Source organism: Dipodomys spectabilis, unplaced genomic scaffold, assembly GCF_019054845.1.
Source record: "Dipodomys spectabilis isolate Male_0828 unplaced genomic scaffold, ASM1905484v1 ptg000108l, whole genome shotgun sequence".
In the NCBI taxonomy this organism is placed as follows: domain Eukaryota; kingdom Metazoa; phylum Chordata; class Mammalia; order Rodentia; family Heteromyidae; genus Dipodomys; species Dipodomys spectabilis.
Genome location: NW_024870785.1, coordinates 20806631 through 20831088, shown reverse-complemented (window position 1 = coordinate 20831088; position 24458 = coordinate 20806631). Strand labels below are relative to the sequence as shown.

The window sequence follows — 24458 nt, the reverse complement described above, 5'->3', positions numbered from 1 at the left end:
CTCCTGAGTAGCTAGGATTACAGGTGTGAGCCACCAGCGCCCGGCTTGTCTTCAGGTCTTAATGAGCTTCTGTAGTAGATTCTCACACAATGACTTTCTTTTTTTTTTTTGTCGGTCGTGGGTCCTGAACTCAAGACTAGCACTCAACCACTTGAACCACAGCACCACTAACGGCTTTTTCTGCTTATGTGGTGCTGAGGAATTGAACCCAGGGCCTCATGCATGCAAGGCAAGCACTCTACCACTGAGCCACCTTCCCAGTCCCTCACACAGTGACTTTCTGAGTGACTTCTGCTGGCCCTGCACAAGGCTTTCCTGCGTAGAAAGCTGGGATGACCCTGCCACATGTATAGAGGCTTCTGTCCTGAGCAGAGCCCCTGTCTGTGTGTATAGAAGCACATCACCTCCTTGAACTGCAGCATTTTGCTCATGGTATCCAGTCCTTTGCTCCCAACTCTCATCTGTCATTGTGCGGGCCACCCAGAATGAAGGGACAGCAGGTCTACAGTGAGAGGGGAATTCTTCTTGCCCCTGTCCAGACTTGCCCTGCATTACAGCTGGAGAGAAACAGAATGGTTGATTACAGCTACAGTCCTTGTGCCGGTCTCATTAGCAATAGGAATTTCATTCTCTCCAGAATTACCTCATCTGCTAAACCCACTGTGATGGATTGTAGCTCTTGGTAGGTTTGTCTTAGTTCCTCATGAGAAGTAGGCAGGGCAGGGCAGGGCAGGACCGGGCTGGACGTTGGAGGAAGGAGAATGCTTTTGTGGACTCTCTTAGGAAGTGTGATGAAGAAAGTGGTACTTTTTGTACATGTACGTGTGCGTGCGTGTGTGCGTGCATGCATGTATGCATGCATCCATCTGTCCCCATCTGTCTATGTCTGTCTGTCCTGGGGCTTGAATGCAGGGCCCAGGTGCTGTCCCTGGGCTTTTTTTGCTCAAGGCTGGCATTCTCCCACTTGAGCCACAGATCATCTTCTGGCTTTTTGCTGATTAATTGGAGATAAGAGCCTCATACTTTTCTGCCTGGTCTGTCTTTGAATAATGATCCTCAGATCTTAGCCTCCTGAGTAGCTAGGATTACAGGTGTGAGCCACTGGTGCCTGGCTACCATATTGATATTTGAGGTGGGCTTCGATGCACAGGTAAAAGTTACACATGTGGACAGAGTCAGAGGAAAGATTTGCAGGTAGAATGACACACCAGTTCTGAAATCAGATGTACCCTAGAGCCATTCAATTTGTCTATAACCGAGAGTCCTCTCTGAGGGCCACAGGCTGGAATTAAAGTTGTAGTTTGTTTGTTTTTTTAGTGGGAAGGTTTCCCTGCTGTGGGGGACTGGGGTTCATCATAGTGCCAGGGAGCAGTGGAATGTTCCTGCACAGGAACATTGAGGGGAGCTGGTGATCTGTCCTGGTAGGGCAGCTGAGTCTGGAGATCTGGACAGAGGAGAGAGGTCACTTGCTGCCACCATGGTCTGAGTTACAGGACAGGAGGGGACATGTGGGAGAAAAGTGGTCAACTTTTTCTGGGCAGCTTCTGGAGAGCACAAGGCAGGTAATAACTAAGAAGATGAGGAGGGGAAAATGATGACTTGTGTGCAGCCTGGGGACAGGGGTGTAGAGGAAGGGGCCTGAGGCTCAGTGATTCTTGGACAGCTGTATCTTGGGCCTCATTTTTTTGGGGGGGGAGGGGTCCGGTCATGGGGCCTGAACTCTGGGCCTGGGTGCTGTCCCTCAGCTCTTCAGCTCAAGGTGAGCGCTCTACCACTTGAGCCACAGCACCACTTCCGGCTTTTTTCTTTTTGCTTATGTGGTGCTGAGGAATCGAACCCAGGGCCTCAGGCATGCAAGGCAAGCGCTCTACCACTGAGCCACCTTCCCAGCTCCATCTTGGGCCTCATTTAGTGGAAACCTGGGATAGGAAAACTGGAATAGGATCCTTAGAGGATCTGGTCCTAGGAGACCCAGGCTAGCTGAGTTTTTGTCTTGTCTTTGTGCTGGTATTAGGGCTTGAACTTAGGGCCTTGTTTTCTTGCTTAGTTTTCTTTTTTCTTTTTTTCTTCTTTTTTTTGGTCAGTTGTGGGGCCTGAACTCTGGACCTGGGCACTGTCCCTTGGCTCTTCAGCTCAAGGCTAGTGCTCTACTACTAGAGCCCCAGCGCCACTTCCGGCTTTTTCTGCTTATGTGGTGCCAAGGAATTGAACCCAGGGCCTCATTCTTGCAAGGCAAGCGCTCTACCACTGAGCCACCTTCTCAGCTCCTTGCTTAGTTTTCTTGCTCATACCTGGTGCTCCATCACTTGAGCCATGCCTCCAGTCCAGCTTTTTGCTGATTAATTGGAGATGGATTCTCTGGACTTCTGTGCTTTAAACCACAATCCTCAGATCTCAGCCTCCTAAGTAGTTAGGATTACTGGTGTGAGCCATTGGCACCAGTTCAGGAGAGCAGGTTTGATTTGAAGTCTTTGTGCTAGGGCTAGATTTTAAGCACTACACAAAGCAAGGTGGAGCTGGGCTTCCCCATAAAGTCACAGCAGTAGTCTACTTGTGCTTCTCAGCCCCAGGTTGGGAACTAAGCATAAGGCTTGTTAGCATCAAATTAATCAGAAACAAATATAGTGGCAATTTCTTTTCCATTCGAACACGACACATTCCAAGCTTTCTCGGAGGTAAGTGCTTACTGTCCTTGATATCTGTGCACATTGCAGTCATTAGCAGGCACTGGATCCCCAGGGGACTGCTGCCACCGAGAGACCTCAGAACTGTGTGTCTCTTCCTTTTATATTCTGGCTTAGGTGGAGCCTCATGGAATGTTGCTCTGCTATTAGCTCCTTGATGGATTTTGTGTGTATGTGCTGGGTACTGGGGTTTGAACTCAGAGCCTTTAGCTTGGCTTTCTTATCCTAGGCTAGCACTCTACCTCTTGAGCAGCACCTGTACTTCTTGCTGAGAAGTAAGCTAGCTTTGAACAGTGATCCTCAGATGTCAGCCTCCTAAGTAGCTAAGATTATGTGAGCCCCTGGTGCCCATGGATCTTGGCAGTTTTGCATCTTTTGAGTATTCCTAAACTCCCCCCCCTCCCCCCCATCTTCTTTTCTTTCTGCTGGGGATGCAGTTTGAAGTCTCACGTTTGCCTAGCAAGTGCTCTACCACTAAACTGTACTCACCCTGGTCAGGCTGCCCTGTGGCCAGTATAAGCTTCTCTGATTCTCAGTCTTCACCTGGAGCCCTTGGAGGAGTGTCTCCTGCAAAGTACTGTGTATGGAGGGGAGAAGAGACTTTCCTGTTACACCATCCTGATAACCTGTCCTAAACTAGGTAGCCATTCTGCTGAGCATGTCTTTTAGAGGCCTATTTCCATTCAGTCTGGCAGTGACAGGTAAGTGGCCTCCTGGCCTCTTGTTTTGACCTGCTGTGGATTGTGCTAAGTTGGGAGCCACACACAGACAGTGATCCCTGGCTCTGGGGAGCCTGGGTTACCACACCAACAGTGAGCTTCCTGAGCACACTCCCCACTTCCATTTAGAACAGACTGCCAGGTGCCAGTGGCTCACACTCATAATCCTAGCTACTCAGGAGGCTGAGATCTGAGGATCACTGTTCAAAGCTAGCCTGGATAGAAAAGTCCATGAGATTCCTTCCTGCAGTGAACCACTAAAAAGCCAGAAGTGGAGCTGTGGTTCAAGTGGTAGCGTACCAGCCTTGAGTGAAAAAGCTAAATGGACAGAGCTTAGGCCTTAAGTTCAAGCCCCAGTACTAGCACTAAATAAGTAAATCAATAAATAAAACATTCTTACATGCAGTGCTTTTGTATCCGTTTCCTCCCCTTCTTTCTGCTGAGTGAAATTAGCCTCCAGTAGGCCAGAGCAGACTTTAAGCTAATTTTCCTTCCTGAGTAGCACTTTGTAAGTGCCCAGGTTAGCCGACACAGTTTCCCTGGCAGCAGGTGGGTGATTGGTTTTGCCAGAGATTGACATTCTCTTCAGAGCTAATTGACAGAGACTCCCTACTTCCAGTTTCTTTTAGTGGGAAGTTTACTCTTTGGTTGTTTTATTTTGTCGACACAGGCTGGCCTGCAACTTCATATCCTCCTGCCTCAGCTGGATTACAGATATGTACTACCACACCCAGCTAAAGGTTACTTTTTGATCTTTGGGCTTCATTCTGGAACCTCAATTTCCATTTCTGTGAAATGGGACTGCTCTGCCTCATGTTATTAGAAATGAGTGATCAGGGATCAAAGGTCTGCAAGCTTTTCTTTTCCTACCCTTCTTTCTTTTCCTTCCCTTCCCTTCCCTTCGCACACCTTCTCCCTCTAATGTGTCTCTTCCCTGCGGGTAACTCCTGAACATTTGCTCTGGCTTTCCATTACATCTGTTCCAAACTTTGGAGTATTTCTTAGAATAACGTGTGCTAACTGGACCAAATCCTGAGCTCTTGTTACATCGTCTCAAATCAGGTGTCAGCGTTTGTGGGGATGAGCAGGGGGCGCAGGAGAGTAGACAATGGAAGCCTTTCAAAACCTATGAATCTTGGAGGGAAGGGAAAAAAACTCAGCATGCAGGTGCTGGCCTCGGTTGTAGAGATCTTGAGAGTGGAGGGGATAAAAATAGTTGCCTGTTAGAGCCTGCCAAGCGTGTTCCTTCAGGCTCCCAGTCTGAACTCAGCTGTTCCTCAGAGGTAGGTGGAGGCAGCCTCCAGCTCATGCTGTTCACTGGGCTCTTGCAGTTTGATCTGTCAAGGAAGAAAACTGGCTGGCACTGAGGAAGCAGCATCCAGGAACTCACAACTGGATCAGGATTTCAGCCTGTCCCAGGCCACATCCAAGTCCCACATCTGCTTACTGCCTCCTTCCCGCCAAAGCACAACTCAGTAATGGCTGTGCTGAGCCTTGGAGTCTAGTGCCCCGTGGTTCCAGGGAGCTCTTTTCTCTGGGCCATGACTAGCTAGGTACAGGAATACCTCTGCCCTGAGCCTCGGTTTTCCTTATCTGAATGCAGTATTCATGCTGCTCATGTCACACTGTTACTATGAGACTTAGCAACTTCTCCACAAACCAGAGCTGCTGTGCGCATCTGCCATCTCTGCCTTTCTGCTTGCCTCTGTTCTCCACACTGGAGAAGGGGCAGGGAGAGAGCACTCAGGAAGAAGGAAGTTTGGGTTTGAAAAAGAGATGGCAGGTAATGGCTGATTGCAGGATTTGAGATGTTTGCTTTGCGTTGATTGTCTTTGCTGTTTGATGAGCTCTCCGAGGCCCAGGGTCGCTAGAGGTGGCTCCGTGTAGGCTGTAGATTCACTTAGCCTGGTCAGGTGCCTTTTCCTTCTGTCACTCCATCTTCACAGAAGGGTTCTTTAGGCTTTGCTAAGGACACAAGGAAGAGGTTGTTTGAAAACCCGAAGTTTACTATTAAGAAAAAAATATCATTTGGGATGGGGAGTGTAGCCTTTGCATAGCATGTGTGAGTCTCTGGGTTTGAGTCCCAACAATGCAATAGACAAACCTCACTTGCCCTTAACTAAAAACCCTTGCTTATGCAAGATCATCTTACTTTGTCCAGGCTGAGCCTGTCTGGCTTCCGTGTGCTGCTGTGGGCCCTTGGCCCTTCCTCTACCTCTTCCTGTGCCATGCCTGTCTTCTGCCCTTCTCTTCCTTTTTACCTCCCTTTCTTCATTTTGACTTAGGGGATATAGCTGGTTTTTTTTTTTTTTTTTTTGTCTTTTATGTTTTTGAGGCCCAGGCTGTTTTCAAACTCGTGGTCTCTTGCTTAGCCTTTCTATAGGGATTAGAAGTTTGTGCCACTAAGCTCAGCTGGGTGCAGCGTCTTGTAATCTTAAAACAAAATGAGCCAGGTACCAATAGCTCGTGCTTGTAATCCTTGCTACTCAGGCTGAGATCTGAGGATCACAGTTTGAAGCCACTCTGGGCAGGAAAGTTTGTGAGACCCTTATCTGTAATTAATCACCAAAAAGCTAGAAGTAGAGTTTTGGCTCTATAGGTAGAATGCTAGCCTTGAACAACAAAAAAAAGCTCAGAGGCAGTGCTTAGGCCCTAAGTTCAAGCCCTCGGATGAAAAAAAAAAAAAAGCAAACTAAACTAAATAAGAATGAATGTACCCAGACATAGAGGGAATCCCTGGAGGATTGCTGTGTTCTTTGGTCTCCTGCCTGCTGGCCTTGTCAGGTATGTGTGCTGCCATAGGAGAGTGACACTGTCCTGGCCCTGTGCAAGAACTGACACGTAGCTCCTTTGTGTTCTCACTGTTGCATCCCTGTGCGCATGTTCTTGTTATTAAGTTCCGTCTCTACTGGTGGAAACATCCTTGAGGATAGGGGCTAGGACTGTTGGTTTGGGCAGGGAAGGTACTTACAGAACTGTTTGTAGAAAAAACAGCCCTGGGGCTGGGAAGGTGGCTCAGTGGTAGAGCGCTTGCCTTGCATGCATGAGGCCCTGGATTCGATTCCCCAGCACTACATAAGCAAAAAGGAAAAAAAAAGCCGGAAGTGGTGCTGTGGCTCAAGTGGTAGAGCGCTAGCCTTGAGCTGAAGAGCTGAGGGACAGCGCCCAGGCCCAGAGTTCAGCCACCACGGCCAACAACAACAACAGCAAAAAACAAAAAAATGTGCACAAGTTCATTTTGACATAAATGCTCTTAGACAAATTCAGAAGATGGAACAGTGGTTATTTCTGGGGCAGAATATCAGAAAAGAAAATACTTTTCTATGTTTAGTTTTTCATTGCATTTCTTTTTTTTCTTTCTTTCTTTTTTTTTTAATTTAATTTTATTTGTGAACATACTGTACAGAGGAGTTACAATTACATGGGCAGGATAATGTGTACATTTCTTACCAAGCATTGCAGCCTCCTCCTTTGGTTTACCCTTCACATCCCTTCCCAGCCTCCCCCCTCCCCTCCAATCCCAATCCTTTTCCTTCCCCCCCCTTTCCCCCCCCCCCCCGTTTTTCTTTCTTTCTTTCTTTCTTTTTTTTGTTGGTTTGGGGGCTTGAACTCTGGGCCTGAGCTTTGTCCCTCAGCATTTCAGCTCAAGGCGAGCGCTCTACCACTTGAGGCCCCATAACCAACCAAAACAAAAAGGTTCTTATACACTTCCCTGCCTGGGTTGGCTTTGAACCTTGATCCTCAGCCTGCTGAGTAGCTAGGCGTGAGCCACTGTCACCTGGCTTGGATGGTGGGTTTTTGAGGGTGAGATGGGCTGGGGAGAAGGTCTGGCCACCAGCTCCACAAATCCCTCAGCACTAGTGATTTAGCACAGGGTCTCCTTGCCAGGCCCTGCAGGTCACCGCGGAAGGAGCGGGGAGGAGAGGGTGTTTGTGCAGAGCTTTCGGGCTCTCAGTAGCTGTGTGGTCCCTCAGGGCGTTCCTCTTTCTCCAAGCCCACAGATCTCTGTGTACTCCCAGGCAGGGCTGTCCCCTGGTGGGGGTGGGAACCCGGAGCTGGAGGAGAACAGCATTATGTAAGCTCCAGCAAGGAGGCGAGCTTGCCATGTGAATAGCAATCAGACCCCAGACAGCCAGAGGCAGTACAGCAGGAAGCAGCAGCTGCGGCCCAGAGAGGAGAGGAGCAGAGCATCCAGGCCCTGCTCAGAGGGAGAAGCCTCACCCCAGACTTGCTGACTCTGGAGGGTGACCTGGGGGACCTCATTCTTTGTATCATTCATACAGCATACCATGTGGATGCCACAGTCTCTTAGCTTAGTCCTAGCCTGTGTCCTATGGGCACACCACAGTCCAGAGAAATGGAGTGGTAGGTTCACGGCTACATCAGAGCAGGTAGCAGGGCCAGGACTTGCGCACAGGCCTCCTGTGCACTGCCTGTAGCCAGTGCTTCCTTCTACTTTCTTTTTTCTTGTTACTATAAAGGTGATGTACCGAGGGGTTACAGTTATGCAAGTCAGGTAAAGATTACATTCCTTTTTGGTCAGTGTTCCCCTTTCCCTTGCTCTCTTCCAGTTTTTTCTTTCCATCTCTTCCCTACCCCTTGCTTTCTTTGGGTCAGTCCTGGGACCTGAACTCTGGGCCTGGGCACTGTCCCTCAGCTCTTCAGCTCAAGGCTAATGCTCTATCATTTGAACCACAGCACTACTTCCGACTTTTTCTGCTTATGTGGTGCTGAGGAATCAAACCCAGGGCCTCATGCGTGTAAGGCAAGCGCACTACCACTGAGCCATCTTGCCAGCCCTACTCTTGCTTTTTGTATGTGGTATGCTTAAACTCTTGAGTTTATCATCACTTGGCTTGCTCGCCCCTCCCTCTCTCCCCCCCCCTCTGTCTCTCTCTTTCTCTCTTTCTCTCTCTCTCTCTCTTTCTTTCTTTCGTTCTTTGGTGTGCCAGTCCTGGGTCTTGAATTCAAGACCTGGGTGCTGCCTCTGAGCTTTTGTGCTCAAGGCTGGTGCTCCACCACTTAAGCCATAGCTCCATTTCTGGTTTTCTGGTGGTTAATTGGAGATAAGAGTTTCATGGACTTTGGGCAGGGAAGGTGGCTTAGTGGTAGAGCGCTTGCCTTGTATGCATGAGTCCCTGGGTTCGATTCCTCAGCACCACATAAGCAGAAAAAGTCAGAAGTGGCGCTGTGGCTCAAGTGGTAGAGTGCTAGCCTTGATCTGAAGAGCTGAGGGACAGTGCCTAGACCCCACGACCAACAACAAAGTTTCATGGGCTTTTCTGCCCAAGACTGGCTTTGAACTGGGATCCTCAGATCTCAGCATCCCAAGTAGCTAAAATTATAGGCATGAGCCTCTGGTACCTGGCTAGAATCTATTTTTGAATAAATAAATGTGTTCATATGAAGGAGAATTGATGGGAAAATAGTGAAACATATTAGTAGTGACTATGGTAGATTGGAATTGTAAGTGGCTTTCATTTTTCAGATCTTCTAGATGTTCTGTAGAGTCCATTATTACTTCTGTCGCGGCTCAGGATTTCGCCTCTCTTTGAGCGAGCCTGTTGCTTGCTGGTATGCTCACCACATCCTGGTCCAGGGGCCCTGCCAAGAACCAGCCTGGCTCTTCCACTTTTCAGATAGTTGTAGCAGAGGAGAGGTCAGGAGAAAAAGACCTGTGGAAGAGCAAAGGCCTAGTATCAGTGATAGTAGCTGGGTGATGATGATCACAGGGTACAGGTGATGGGACTGGGGCATTGCCCTGGCCCCAAGAGCAGCGGCTTGCAGTTCCTGGGTAGCCAGGGGCTATGTGCATGACTTCAGTGAAAGAGAATTGAGAGTTAGCTCTTCCCTTGTGCTCTGATCTTGATGGTGGAAATTCCTGCCATTACCCATCTTTGATCTGCTACCTCGGCTTTTCTCCCTCTGTGATGCATTGGTTTGCAAGGGTATGTGAAGCAATAGACAGGGAAATGTTGCCTGGTTAGGATCACTGACGCCTTCCAGTGGGTTGAAATCTGTTGGCTGGCTGCTGTGCTTCTCTGGCAGCTGGTCACTACCTCCATCCTCAGAGGCTGGGCGAGGGGAGGGCATGCGAGGGGAGGGTACTGGCCTGTTGCTCCCCTCTCCAGCCTGCCCAAGTCATCCCTCATTTTCTGTTTCTCTTCCCTGCAGATGTCAAGCCCTCTAACATCCTGGTCAATTCCCGAGGGGAGATCAAGCTGTGTGACTTTGGGGTCAGTGGGCAGCTTATTGACTCCATGGCCAACTCCTTCGTGGGCACAAGGTCCTATATGTCGGTATGAACAGCAGGCTCCATTCCTCCTGCTTTTGGGTGGGTCAGGGGCGGCAGACAGATCTTGGGCTGGGTGATGAGTGCGGGGAGAGAGGGTCATCAGGAAATGAAGGCTAAGCATAGAAGTCCTCTCAAGGAGTTCACACCTGAGGGGAGAAGGTCTCGGCCACTCATTGCCCTGAATGCACACTGGGTCCTAACCCACTGAAGAGGTAGCTCTAGCCCAGCTCCAAAGCTTGGCTGCCATTCGGAAGAGTCTTAAATTTCTCCTACCTTCTGGACATCTTTTCCTCATTGCCTTCAGACCCCACAAGCTCAGTGTTCCCAGACATGCCCCTAAACTGCTCTACTGCCTGGGTGCTGTCCCTTAGATTTTTTGCTCAAGACTGGCACGCTTCCACTTGAGCCAGAACTCCACTTCTGGCTTGTTGCTGGCTAATTGGAGGTAAGTCTCCTGGACTTTCCTGCTTAGGCTGGCTTCAAACCTTCATCCTCAGATCTCAGCCTTCTGAGTGGCTAAGATTTACAGTATGAGCCCCTGGCACCCAGCTAGACATTTACTTTTAGCCACCAGTCCCTTCTCCTTCTCCTTTTATTCCTAGTGACCCCCAGTTTCTGTATAGAGTTGTTTCTTTTTTCCTGTGTCCTGGTATGTCTCCTATTCACCTATTCCTGACTACGGAACACCTGGGCCCCCATCTTGAGGAACTTCCCTCTTGTTCCCAGCTCTACTGGCTTTGTCACCACCAGAGTGCTGGCTTAGTTATCCCCAGGCCCACATTCACAGCAGCATTCCAGTCTTTTCCCTCCCTATACAGAGAGCCGCTTGGGGGGCAGCGCCACAGCTGTAGAAGTCTTTCCCTGGGGACTGGCTTGAAGTCTGGCATGTGGTAGGAGTCGAGGGAATGCATGGTCAGTGGGTGATGTAGGGTGACAGAACGGGTAGGTGTACAGACATTTTGTTGAGCGGGAGGGGTAGAAGGAAGGGTGTGGTGCGTATGGCAGTGGGGTCATGCAGAGGAGAAGCTAAAATGACTGCTGGTCTTCACAGAGGTGCAGGCTTGTGTCTTGGGACAGGCCTGAGGGCTGTCCTCAGATGGCCTCCAGTTCTGCCCATTTCAGAGGGAGGAAAGCTAGATCCTCAAAGGCTATGACATGCCTGTGTGACTTTGCCAAGCCCGGATTGGAAGCTAGCTGCCCTGGCCCCTATACAGGAGCTCATGTACACATCTTCACTCCAGTGGGAGTACTCTTCTTCTCTCTCTCCTTGCCATCCATCCCTCATTACTTCTTTAGATGACTAATAATTGAGCTGCTGGCCACTCAAGTTCCACATTAATCAGCAGGGCCTTGGGACTTAATGATCCAAGTTTTGGTGGTTGGGTATTTGTGGTTATGTGGTTAGTTTCAGAATAGTGCTCAGTTAGAATTAGTGAAAAATCCTATGGGAGAATTTGAAGTCTAAATCAATGTACATAGTCAGAATAAAGATTTTTTTTTTTTTCCCTGGTTCCTGGGTCTTGAATTCAGGGCCTGGCCAATGTCCCTGAGCCTCTTTGTGCTCACAGCTAACACTCACTCTACCAGTTGAGCCACAGTACTACTTCTGGCTTTTTCTGAGTTTGTTTGTTTATTTATTTATATTTTTATTGTTGGTCGTGGGGCCTGAACTCTGGGCCTGGGCGCTGTCCCTCAGCTCTTCAGCTCAAGGCTAGTGCTCTACCACTTGAGCCACAGCGCCACTTCCAGTTTTCTGGTGGTTTTTATTGGAGATAAGAGTCTTATGGACTTTCCTGCCCTGGCTGGCTTTGAACCACGATCCTCAGATCTCAAGCCTCCTGAGTAGCTAGGATTACAGGCTTTAGCCACTGGCGCCTGGCTTTTTTTTAAAGAACTTTATTGGAGATGAGTCTCTTGGAAGCTGGTGCTGGTGGCTCTGTAATCCTAGCTATTCTGGAAGCTGAGATCTGAGGATCATGGTTTGAAGTCAGCCCTGGCAGGAAAGTCCACGAGACTTTCACCTTCAGTTAAACCAGAAAACTAGAAGTGGAACTGTGGCTCAAATGATAGAGTGCTACCCTTAAGCAATAAAACTCAAGAACAGCAACAAGGCCCTGAGTTCAAGCCCCATGACTGACATAAAAAGAAAGTCTTAAAGGGAATTTTCTGCCTAGGCTGGCTTCAAATGATGATCCTCAGATCACAGCCTTCTGAGTAGCTAGGATTATAAGCCACTGGTGCCCAGCTTAAAGATTTAAAAAAAAAAAAAAAGATTCTTGAATACATGTGCTCCTTGAAATAATGTTCAGTAAAGATATTGCTTTTGTATAGCTCCACCCAAGAGCCATATAAGTTTTTTTCCCTCTGACACATCATTTCCATCTCTGTGTAGCACTGTGCAACATATTTTTCTTTTGATTTGACCTTTTTGGTAACACTAATACATAGATGAGTATTTTGTTATGTCACTATTAACATTCTTAATATCAGCAGTAGCTGCATTTATCCATGAGGAAACTGAGGCTCAGGATGCTATGACTTTGGAAGTCTCTGTTGGGACTTGTTCTCTGAGTTCTCTGATCACAGCTCCTTTGTGCTTTCTGCCCACTGTACAACCTCATCTTCTCCCAGCTTTTCATTTCATATTTCAGACTCACGTGGCAAGATGAGCCTCTCATGATGGGCCCAAGCCAGGCTTCCCTGCATGTGCAGGCCAGGAGCCAGACCAGGCCGAGCTGGAACTGCAGGCTGAAGTGGCAGGCAGGGCCTAGCTGACATGCTGTCAGTTCAGGAGAGGGGTCAGGGGTGAGGGGATAGAGCAGCACTGAGGGCAACAACAGACCTAGCTCACCTCGGTAAGCATGGCACTTGGGGGCAAATGAGAGGCCAGATTCAAGAGGTAGAGCTAAAGAGGGTATGAGCTGCCCAGAGGAAGAACAGAAGATGAAGCCCAGAAGTAGACCTGCACAAGGACCCATCGTAACTGTGTGTGCCTCCCCTGTAGCCAGAGAGACTGCAGGGCACCCACTACTCCGTCCAGTCAGACATCTGGAGCATGGGACTGTCTCTGGTGGAAATGGCGGTCGGGAGGTATCCCATCCCTCCTCCAGATGGCAAGGAGCTGGAGCTGATGTTCGGGTGCCAGGTGGAGGGAGATGCGGCTGAGACACCACCCAGGCCAAGGACCCCAGGGAGGCCCCTGAGCTGTGAGTGCATACTGGGGAGTCCCTTCCCACCAGGGTTTCTGATTCTGTCTCTGGGCTTCAGGTTCCTCCCACTTCTGGGAGTGAACAGGGGGGTGAGGGGAGATGGGGGACGTGGCTCCAAGGTAGATGTGGGAAGGTGCTGTTATTACCAGCAACTTCCCCATTCCTTGGATGCCTACTGCCTTCTAGGGGCTGCAATTACTCTTCACATTCATCGGATTGTTTTTTAATCATGTTTTGGGTTGATTTGTTTTTGTTGGTTGTGGGGCTTGAGCTCAGGGCCTAGGCCCTGTTCCTGAGCTTTTATTTTGCTCAAGCCTACTGTTCTACCACTTTGAACCACAGAGATCCTTCTGGTTTTCTGGTGGTTAATTGGAGATGAGAGTCTCACAGACTTAACTGCCCAGTGAGGCCTCCAAGATCCTCAGATATTAGCTTCTTTAGTGGCTACGATTACAGGAGTAATCCTGAGCCACCAGCACCTGGTGTGAATTTGTTGTTGTTGTTGTTTTTTGGTCAGTCATCGGGCTTGAACTCTGTGCCTGGGCGCTTTCCCTATGCTCTTCAGCCGAAGGCTAGTGCTCTACCACTTAAGCCACAACACCACTTTCGGTTTTCTAGTAGCTTATTGGACGTTCCTGCCTGGGCTGGCTTTGAACCGTGATCCTCAGATCTCAGCCTCCCTAGTAGCTAGAATTACAGGCGAGAGCCACTGTTGTTTATTTTTCATTGAGGTAAAAATCACACTTACTTGGGTGCTGGTAACTCACACCTGTAATCGTAGTTACTCAGGCGGCTGAGATTGAGGAACAGAATTTGAAGCCAGTCTAAGTAGGAAAGTTTGTGAGACTCTTATCTCCAATAAACTACCAGAAAGAATTGAGCACAAAAGCTCAGGGACAACTAGGCATTGGTGGCTCATACCTATAATCCTAGCTACTCAGGAGGCTGAAATCCGAGGATAACAGTTCCAACCAAGCTTGAACAGGAAAGTCCATGAGAATCTTATCTCCAATTAACTACCAAAAAGCCAGAATAGGAGCTGTGGCTCAAGTGGTAGAGCACTAGCCTTGAGCACAAAGTCTCAGGGACAGTGTCTAGGCCCTGACTTCAGAATAGCTTCAGGACTGACATACAAAAAGGCTCAGGGACAGCACATAGGTCCCAGGTTCAAACCCCAAGACTGGTTAAAAAAAAAAAAGTCACATTTTAAAGATTATATTACACCAAGCATCAGTACTAGAGCATTAACTTTAAACAAAAGAAGCTCAGAAACAGTGCCCAGGCCCTGAGTTCAAGCCCTAGACCCCTAGTTCCAAGCCCAGATAGATAGATAGATAGATAGATAGACAGACAAGTCTTTATAGTAGTGTGGTTTGTTATATATTCCTCTGTTGTGTAGCCATCTCTACTATCTCTTGTAACGCTGTCCTCCCAGTCACCCCCAAGCCCGTCCACGGCAGTCCCTCACTCCCTGTCTCCATGCACTTTGATTTACCATGCACTTTCTAAGTATCATAACAGTCCACTAATAGTAATGGGTACTATTCTAAAGATGAGGCAACTGAAGCGTAAAGCACTTACCTTTCCACACGACTGCAAACACCACAGCGTTATGCAGCTCTGCCTGCCTCTCTGTGCATGGGTACTGTGAGGTAACTTGGTTTTCAGGGAGCATTCTGGCCCAGCCTTCTTCTTTGTATGGAGTTGCTGCTGGGAAGTTCCCCCGTAGCCAGGGAGAGCTGGCCTTGTCACTGATGAAGGCCACATGGGCTCAGGTGAGAGCTGCAGAGATACTGGCTGATAGTGGGTCATGGGAGAGCCGCCTATGACTCTGGGATATGAATGTGCAGAGAGAATGAAAACTACGTTCTGGGGTTGGGAGGGAGCCCAGGAGTAGAGCACTTGCCTCAAATGCATGAGGATCTGGGCTTGATCCCTAATATACACCACCTGAGTCCTTCATTATCTCATTTCCTCTTCTCAGTACAAGGAAGAAGGATGGGCAGATGGAATGACCTCTTACCTCTACTTTACAAAACACAGTACTTTGTCTCAGTGGTCATCTGATTTCCCCTAGGATGTGGCAGAGCCCTGATTTGTATCTTGAGTACTTTGTTACAGTCCTGTGTTCAGCTTGTCTGTGGTGGTTGTTTATTCTCCATGCTTGATCCCTTGCTTCATGCCAACAAAATGATCTGAGAAGTGTTTTCTTTTCCTTTATAAACTCTGTAGCATATGGAATGGACAGCCGACCTCCCATGGCGATATTTGAGTTGTTGGACTACATAGTCAACGAGGTAAGTACTGCCGTGTTTCCTTAACCTCGGGATTTTGAGAATAAAGATGGTTACTATAGAAAAAAATAAAATAACCTGTAAGCCAGGTGCCAGTGGCCCATGCCTGCAATCCTGGCTACTCAGGAGGCTGAGTTCTGAGGATCTTGATTTGAAGCCAGCCCAGACAGAAAAGTCTGAGACTTCCATCTCCAACGAACTAGCAAAACGGCTGGCTGGAGACATGTGGAGTGCCAGCTATGAGCAAGAGAGCTGAGAGAGCACGGAGCCTTTGAGGTAAAGCCTCAGAACTGGCAAAAGGAAGGAAGACAGGAAGGGAGGAAAGGAAGAATGAAAGGAAAGAAGGAAAAGGAGAGAATGGAGAAGAGAGGGGGGTAGAAGGAAACCTGTAAGCCAAGTATGGTGACTCATCCAGTATCCTAGCACCTGGGGTACTGAGACAGGAAGATTGAGAATTCTAGGCAAAAACTTAAAAAAAAAAAAAAAAGTATACCAATTGCTGGGCTTGTTAGAGTAGTGCCTACATACAATCCCAGTGACTCTGGAGGCTAAGGCTGGAGGATCCAAGAGTTTGAGCCCAGCCTTGGTTGTATAGCATCTCCCCTCCCCCATTCCCCCTCCCCCCACCCCCCCCCCCCCAAAAAAAAAAAAGGTCAGTGGTCAAGTTGATTAGGAAACTGCAGTTGTTCCACCGTGCAGTCTCCAGGATGCCTCTGCTTGGTATCCATCATGCTTTTGCAATTGTGGCTGGCTTAGAAACTGCAGGAGCTCCTTCCCCAGAACTTCCGTGTGCCTTTGCTCATGAAGCTTGCTAGTGTACCTACTGTGTGCTCAGTGCTGGGGCTAGGGGCAAGAATGAGGCCGATGGGTTGGGAATGTGGCTTAGTGGTAGAGTACTTGGCCTAGCATGCACGAAGCCCTGGGTTCGATTCCTCAGTACCACATAAACAGAAAAACCCAGAAGTGACACTATGGCTTAAGTAGTGGAGTTCTGGCCTTGAGCAAAAGAAGCTCAGGACAGTGCCCAGGCCCTGAATTCAAGCCCCAGGACTGGCAATAAATAAATATAAAAATAAGAATTCCTGCCGGGCGCTGGTGGCTCACGCCTGTAATCCTAGCTACTCAGGAGGCTGAGATCTGAGGATCGCGGTTCAAAGCCAGCCCGGGCAAGAAAGACCGTGAGACTCCTATCTCCAGTAAACCACCAGAAAACCGGAAGTGGCGCTGTAGCTCAAGTGGTAGAGCGCTCGCCTTGAGCTGAAGAGCTGAGGGACAGCGCCCAGGCCTAGAGTTCAAGCCCCACGACCGACAAAAAAAAAAAAATAAGAATTCCTTTTGCACTGGGTGCTCACACCTGTAATCTTAGCTACTCAGGAGACTGAAATCTGAGGATTATAGTTCAAAGCCAGCTTGGGCAGGAAAATCTTCAGTTAACTATTAGAAAACTGGAAGTGGAGCTGTGGCTCAAAGTGGTAAAGTGCTAGCCTTGAACAAAAGAGTGTAGAGACAGCACCAAGGCCCTGAGTTCAAGCCCTAGACCGATTTAAAAAAAAAAAATCATTTTTCTTATTGCTTACACGCTTAAATTTAAAAAAAAAAAAAAAAAAAGAATTAAGGCCAGGTGGCAGTGGCTCAGGCCTGTAATCCTAGCTACTCTGGAAGCTGAGATCTGAGAATTGAGGTTCAAAGCCAGCCCGGGCAAGGAAAGTCCATGAGACTCTTATCTCCACTTACCCACCAGAAAACTGGAAGTGGTGCTGTGGCTCAAGTGGTAGAGTACCAGCCTTGAGCTGAAGAGCTGAGGGACAGTGCCCAGGCCCAGAGTTCAAGGCCCACAACCATCAAAAAAAAAAAAAAGATATTCATCAAATTTGGGTTTGGGTGCCCCAAGGTCACTCAGGAGGGCAAGTGGGGCTGGAGAAGCTGCACTGAGAGCAGGACTGGATTTTAGGAGGCCTTATCATTTGAAGGGGCAAGTTTGGGAGGCATGTGGGGTCTCCTGTTGACTGGGTTATCAGCTATACTTTTTTGTTGGGGGGGGCATTCAACAAAATCTTCAATATAGTACATCTCTTTTTCTTTTTCTTCTTTTTTTGCCCATCTTAGGGCTTGAACTCAGGGCCTGGACACTGTCCCTGAGCTTCTTTTGTTTAAGGTTAGTGCTGTACCACTTGAGCCACAGCAACACTCCCAGCTTTTTGTTTTTGTAGTACTGAGGAATCAAACCCAGCACTTCATGTTCATGCATGCTAGGTAAGCATTCTACCACTAAGCCACATTCCTAGCCCCTGCATACAGGGCATCTTGAAACCATTTTTTTTTTTTTTGGGGGGGGTCAGTTGTGGGGCTTGAACTCTGGGCCTGGATGCTGCTCCTGAGCTCTTCAGCTCAAGTCCAGCTTTCAACCACTTGAGCCACCAGTTTTCGGTGGTTAATTGGAGATGAGTCTCATGGACTTTCCTGCTTGGGCTGGCTTTGAACCTCAACTCTCAGATCTCAGCCTCCTGAGTAGCTAGGATTATAGGCTGAGCTACCAATGCTTGGCTTGAAACCTATTTTTGTTTTCAAGAAGCTGGACATGCTGGTGGCTCATGCCAGTAATCCTAGCTACCCTCAGAAGGCTGAGACCTGAGCATTGAGGTTGAAAGTCAGCCCAAGCAGGAAAGTCTGTGAGACTCTTACCTTGAATTAGGCACCAAAAAACTGTGAGCTGTGTCAAGCAGAGCAAAAGCCTTGAATGAAAAGGCTCAGCCCCACAACTGGCACAGAAAAGGAAGAAGGGAGGGAAGGAGGAAGAGAGCGAAGGAAGAAAGAAGGGTAACTTGTTTGTATAATTTTCCTGAAACCAGACCCACAAAGGCTCAAATAGGTCCCCATATCCATCATGAACTTGACAGTGAAACATGGTTCACTCTGCTGGGGACCTTTATTTTCTACTGTCTACAGAGCCTTATCCTAAGCACCTTGGGCTTGGGGCAAGAAGGGCAGGCTGTGATCCTCTGCTTAAATATTTCAGGAAGGTAGCATAGGGTGCATTTGCAGGAGTCAGGAAAAAGCTACTTCTCCTCTTCAGGGACCCCATTGTAGGAGCCTAGGGGAGTTCTTCCTTTGCAGGTCAAGCTGGCGTGGAACTCCCAGTCTTTGAGCCTCTGCCTCTGGGGTGCCGGGATTATGGGTGCTGCAGCACACCTGACTTAAAACAGCCACATGAGTGTGCATTTACACTGCTTCCTTCCACATTTTCCACCTATTTTTCCACTCAGCTTCCCGAGCGCTGCTTGAGCTGGTGCAGTTTGATGTCATCCTCTTCATGGAAGGGAGGAAACTGAGGATCCAGGATACAAAGTATCCCAGGTCCTCCCCCACCCCCTCTGCTCTCATTTCCTATTTCCCACAGCCCCTGCTGGTCCAGTGTTCATTCTTGGCAGTAGAGGGACTGCTGGGTAGGGCTTGCTCTGGGCCACTGTTGGCTGAGAGCTGGGTTGTAGCTGATCTCAAATCAAACTAGACCTTCAGGGCAGGAGGGCTAGGTTGGACTCTTTGGTTGGCCTGTAATGTTCCTTTTTGTGTTCGCATTGTTTGTCTCTGTTGCTTAGGCTGGGCTCAAATTCTTGGATTCTTATGATCCTCTGGCCACAAGCTCCCGAATGCTGGGACTTTAGGTGTGTGCCAAGGTGCCCAACTTGTGTTTCATTTTTAATCTTGAAACGTATTGATTTAGAGCAGTGACATCATAGGTGCTGTGGCTGTGTCTAGAAACCACTGCTTTCAAGGAAACTACATGTAGCTCCCAGCACTATTCATGGGAGTGGACTTATATCTCCTGGCATCTGGGGCTCCAGGGCCTGATAAGTGAGTAGCCCACAGGATCGTGTGGGAAACAAGATCTGTGGTCAGTAATCTGAGGCCATGAAACAGCCTCTTTTATACAGTAGGTGACATTCTCCTAGACATATCCTCTGCCATTGTTTTATTAGTGTCTTAACTCTGCAAGACCCAGAATTTTTTTTATCCTGCTGATTTCTGCAAGTGTCATCAGGCCTGAGCCGTGCCTGGTGGCCTCCCTCTAGCTGTGGTGGTTGGTAATTGCTGGTGACATTGCCCTGCTAGCCGCACTGTCAGAATGGTATTGTAAGAACTCAGGAGTTCATGAGCTATACCAAGAGTCAAGTGGTGACACCTGACAGGTTCACAGCCCAGCTGGACCTCCTGTGGCTACCCTATCTGACTGGATGAAGGCAGGTGTTGGGGAGAGGGGCTGGAGCAGGCGGCACCACATTTCTCACTTCTTGATATACTTGTGCAGCCTCCTCCAAAACTGCCCAGTGGAGTATTCAGTCTGGAATTTCAAGACTTCGTGAATAAATGGTAAGTCTTCTCCTTGTTTACTAGAAGGGCGCCTACCCTTGATTGTTCAGGCTCTTGGGATGGGGAGCCTGACCAAAGCCCCAAAGCCACCAGCTTTGCCCTTCCCTTACATGGATCCTTGCCTGCTACCCTAGCATTCGCTAGAATGCCTGGGTTCCTGTAACTTGTCTAGCTGCCGTCACTGCTTGACACTTGTTCTCATGGATTGGCTTTTTGACAGTTGTTGAATTCGGAAGGATTCATTAACTTGTTGTGGGCATGGCACCCAGGTAGATGAGGAAGGCTTGGGTACCCCTCAGAGCCTATAGCATGTAGCTGTTGGGCATGGAAACATAAGCCATTTTATCTGGACCTAGTGTCAGGCAGTAACTCTCACAGTATCTTCTTTCCTTTCAGTTTAATAAAAAACCCTGCCGAGAGAGCAGATTTGAAACAACTCATGGTGAGTACATTTATTTCTGATCCTTACAGTGCCTCTTTATTTATCTGATCTCTACTCAATCATCTGTCCAGTACAGCCATTCCCTGCTCTGTCCTGACCATTGTAGTCCAGCTGAGCCTGCTTTATCCTCTGAGTTTAAAGGAAAAGCTGGGATGACCTTACATCTGGGATGTTGGAGGAAGCCTGATAGACTTTTCCTTTAGTTGTTGTTATAATGTCAGTATTCAGAAGGGTTACGTAACTCAGGTACAGTTAGCCTTTCCCTTGCTCTCTCCTAGTTTTTCCCTCCCACCCTCAACTTATTTTGGTGCCTATCTAGGAGTTTGAACTCAGAGCCTCTTCCTTAGCTGCTGTCTCTAAGCTTCTTCTTGCTCAAGGCTAATACTCTACCACTTGAGCCATAGCTCCATTTCCTGCTTTTTTGGTGCTTAGAGATAAGTCTTCATGGACTCTGCTAGGCTGGCTTTAAACCATGATCCTCATATCTCAGCCTCCTGAGTAGTTAGGATTACCTGAACAGGCATGAGCCCCCAGAGCCTGGCTTATGATGGGAATTTTCTAATACTGACCAGCTCAACTAACATTTAGCATTCCTGAGTCTCATGTGGAGTCATGAAGTTGTGGAATGCAGGACTGGACTTAGATGCCTTGAGTAGTCCGCACACTGTCCACCATTTCCTTTGTCCCTTCTAACAAGTTGTGAGGTCCTAAAGGCAGAGTTCCATCCCTCTCTCCTCACTTTACACTGCAAGAGGAGCTCAGGAAGGTGAGTGAGGGGCCTCCCAGCTGCTCTCTTGGCTGCTCTGGGGTGGGTGCTAGGAGCTCCTTCCAGATGTGGCACAGGTGTTAGAACTGAGACACTGGATATTCCTTCTTGTGGTTTAGCACACTTCCTCCTCCTGTCTCCTTGTGTTGCAGGCTCATGCTTTCATCAAGAGATCTGATGCTGAGGAGGTGGATTTTGCTGGCTGGCTCTGCTCCACCATTGGCCTCAACCAGCCCAGCACACCAACACATGCAGCCAGCATCTAAGCCTTTAGGCAGCAGTGAAGATCAAGTCCTCTGCCGGGTGGTGTGCCATGTTGCTTTCAGGCCTATTTCCCATGCTTGTCACTGTTCAGACGTGTGCATCTCACCTGTGACAAAGGATGAAGAACACAGCATGTGCCAAAATTGTACTTGTGACATTTTTGAAATTACCGTCTTTGTTACTCTTGTTTTCCCTCAGTGGATTGGCTTTGTGCTTGGGGCTCTTTGTGTGTGTGTGTAGATGATCCAGACCCATGCCAGGCTGAGGTCCAGTGAAACTGGTGATGTGGCCCTTGCTGACACTGGCACTGCTGTTCCTGCCTGACCCTTGGGCAGATTCTTGGAAACATGGGTGGTACGACCTCTCAGGGGAGGAGAGGAAGAGACCCCACAGGCAGTGCATGTGGAGCATGCTTCGCTGCTATGACAAATGAGCATCACACAGTGTCCATCATCTCAATACGTTTTGCTTTTGATGTAGAATCGAGCCGCTTCATTTCAAGCTAGCCAGAGCCCTCCACTGCCATGATAGTCAGGGCTTCACCGGTCTTGTCTACTGTGACTTCTGGTTGTTTCTATATTTATTTTTCAATAGACTGTGTGGGGTACTTAGTGGTATATGTCTCTTTAAATTTGGATTAGTGTTTCCAAAATGGTGATATTTTGAATGTCACATGGATCAAGGCATTAAAACGTCAGATTTCTATCCCTGCCCCCATTCAAGTACCAATGCTATTGTAAACGGGTATAGTGCCTAAAAATTGTATGAGAATCCTTTTAATCATTTTAATCCAGATGTTTAACAAATCTAATCTCTTATTCTAATAAAAATACTGTCAACTTTAAGGGATGGAAGAGGTGTGTTCTTTTGTGATAGGCTATTTAGTTTCTCTAGTATACAAGAAGCAGTCTTGTCCTGACGTCATGAAGGAGGCGGCTGAAGGCTGGTTCTCCATTGTCCCACACTGTGAACAAGTCCACTGCAGTGCACTCATGGGGGGTCCCTGCAGGCTCAGTCTTTGTGCTGATTCTTTTCACACAGCATCCTCAGTGTGATTTATAATCACTTTGCCTGAACCTGTGAGCAGAGCCCATCCTTTCCTAAAACAAGAGCTGAGCTGGAATCCAGGTACTGGTGTCTATAATCTTAGTTACTCAGAAGGCTAAGTTCTGAGGATCACGGTTCAAAGCCAGCCTGGGCAGACAATACAAGAGACTATTACCTCCAGTTAACCAGCAAAAAGCCAGAACTGGCACAAAAAATACTTGGCTGGAGGCACAACTCAACTGAAAGAGCTCGGAAGCCAATTGTGTGCTGAATAATAAGAGACCTGAGTTCAATTCCTGGAATCAGCAGAGAGAGAGAGAAAAAACCCTAGCTGTATCTCAAAAGCTGTGGAGACTCCACAGTAAAAGTAGGTACTCAAGGTACCTACCAAATTGTTTCTATTCTAAAAATGAAACAGATATTTTTATGAATGTATTGCATATACACATACTTTGGTTTAATCTCTTTCAAAGAAGAAAATGAGCTGGGTGCTGGTGGCTCACACCCACAATCCTAGCTTCTCAGGAGGCTGAAATGTAAGGATCAAGGTTCAAAGCCAGCCCAGACAGGAAAGTCTATGTGATTCTTATCTCTAATTAACTCCCAGAAAACTATGTCAGTGTGGCTCAAAGTGGTAGAACGCTAGCCTTGAGCAAAAGAGCTTGAGGACAGTGCCCAGGACTTGAGTTCAAGCCCCACAACTGACAAAAAAAAAAACAAGAGAAGATGGATAGACAGACTCACAGGTCATCGTGTAAAGAAAAAAAGGGCAGCAGTGTCAGTGGAGAAGCGTGACAAAGCCAGCACTGAGCTGGGCACATTTCTCTCCCTAGAAAGGTATTGTTGAGTGGTGGAAAAGGGGAAAAAATTGCTCAGTGCCGCTTTTTTCTTCATCACAGAGGTTTGACTTAAGGGGCCTGCACTCTTCCCTTTGTGATTTCATGGCAGGTGCTTTGTCACTGGAGCCATAGCTCCACTTCTAGCTTTTCCACTGGTTAATTAGATAACAATCTTTTGGACTTTTTTTTTCCTTTTGCCAGTCCTGGGACATGAACTCAGAGCCTGGGCTTTGTGCTCAAGGCTAGCACTCTACCTTTTTTTTGTTTTTTTTTGGTCAGTCATGGGGCTTGAACTCTGGGCCTGGGCGCTGTCCTTGCACTCTTCAGCTCAAGGCGAGCGCTCTACTTCTTGAGCCACAGCACCACTTCCAGGTTTCTAGTGGTTTATTGGAGATAAGAGTCTTATGGACTTTCCTGCCCAGGCTGGCTTTGAACCTGAACCTCAGATCTCAGCCTCCTGAGTAGCTAGGATTACAGGCGTGAGCCACCGGCGCCCGGCCGCACTCTACCTCTTGAACAAGCCACAGTGCCACTTCTAGCTTCTTGAGTAGTTTTTTAGAGATACGAGTCTCATGGGCTTTCCTGCCCAGGCTGACTTCAAACTGCATTGCTCAGATCTCAGCCTCCAGAGTAGCTAGGATAACAAGAGTGAACCACCAGCACTGGGTTGCTTGGACTTTGACTTTCCTGCTTGGGTTGGCTGTGAGCTGTTGGCATCTGGAAGCCACTATTTAATATTAGAAAAAGGAGAACATGAGGAAGTCAATCTAGACTTCTAATATAAACCACTCAGCTCTTTGGTGCTCATTACTTTAAAAACTGAATCTTGGGGCTGGGAAGGTGGCTCAGTGGCAGAGCACTTGCCTTGCATGCATGAGGCCCTAGGTTCATTCCTCAGCACTACATAAGCAAAAAAGAAGAAAGCCGGAAGTGGCGCTGTGGCTCAAGTGGTAGAGCACTAGCCTTGAGCTGAAGAGCTGAAGGATAGCACCTAGGCCCAGAGTTCAGGCCCCATGACCGGACCCAAAATAAATAAATAAAATAAAAACTGAATCTCACCTGGGAATGTGGCTTAGTGGTAGAGTGCTTGCCTAGCACTCATGAAGCTCTGGCTTGATTCCTCAGTTCCACATACACAGAAGCTGTCCTTCAGCTCCTCAACTCAAGGCTAGCGCTCTACCACTTGAGCCACAGCGGAACCCAGGACCTCATGCATGCAAGGCAAGCGCTCTACCACTGAGCCACCTTCCCAGCCTGAGTGCTAGTCTTGAACAAAAGAAGGTCAGGGGTAGTGTCCAGGCCCTGAGTTCAAGCCTCAAGACTAGCCAAAATAAATAAATAAATAAATTGAAGCCAGGTGCGAATGGCTCACGCCTGTAATCCTAGCTACTAAAGAGGCTGAGATGAGGATTGCAGTTCAAAGCCAGCCTGGGTAGGAAAGTTCATGAGACTCTTACCTCTAATAAACCACTGACAAAACCAGGAGTGGTGGTGTGGCTCAAGCAGTAGAGCACTATCCCCAGAGTTCAAG

The 24458-nt window shown here is 48.2% G+C and overlaps 1 protein-coding gene across 2 annotated transcripts in view; it reads left to right on the top strand.

The window, feature by feature from the left end:
• Positions 1-21886, top strand: part of Map2k1 (mitogen-activated protein kinase kinase 1) — an 84497-nt gene extending 62611 nt beyond the window's left edge. For both annotated transcript variants that reach the window (XM_042687542.1, XM_042687544.1), the window contains exons 6-11: positions 9578-9702; positions 12703-12904; positions 15140-15204; positions 19508-19569; positions 19966-20011; positions 20930-21886. In XM_042687542.1, the coding sequence (XP_042543476.1) occupies positions 9578-9702; positions 12703-12904; positions 15140-15204; positions 19508-19569; positions 19966-20011; positions 20930-21043 (614 nt within the window). In that variant the 3' untranslated portion in view covers positions 21044-21886. The remainder of the gene's footprint in view (positions 1-9577; positions 9703-12702; positions 12905-15139; positions 15205-19507; positions 19570-19965; positions 20012-20929) is intronic.
• Positions 21887-24458: the final 2572 nt, after the last annotated feature.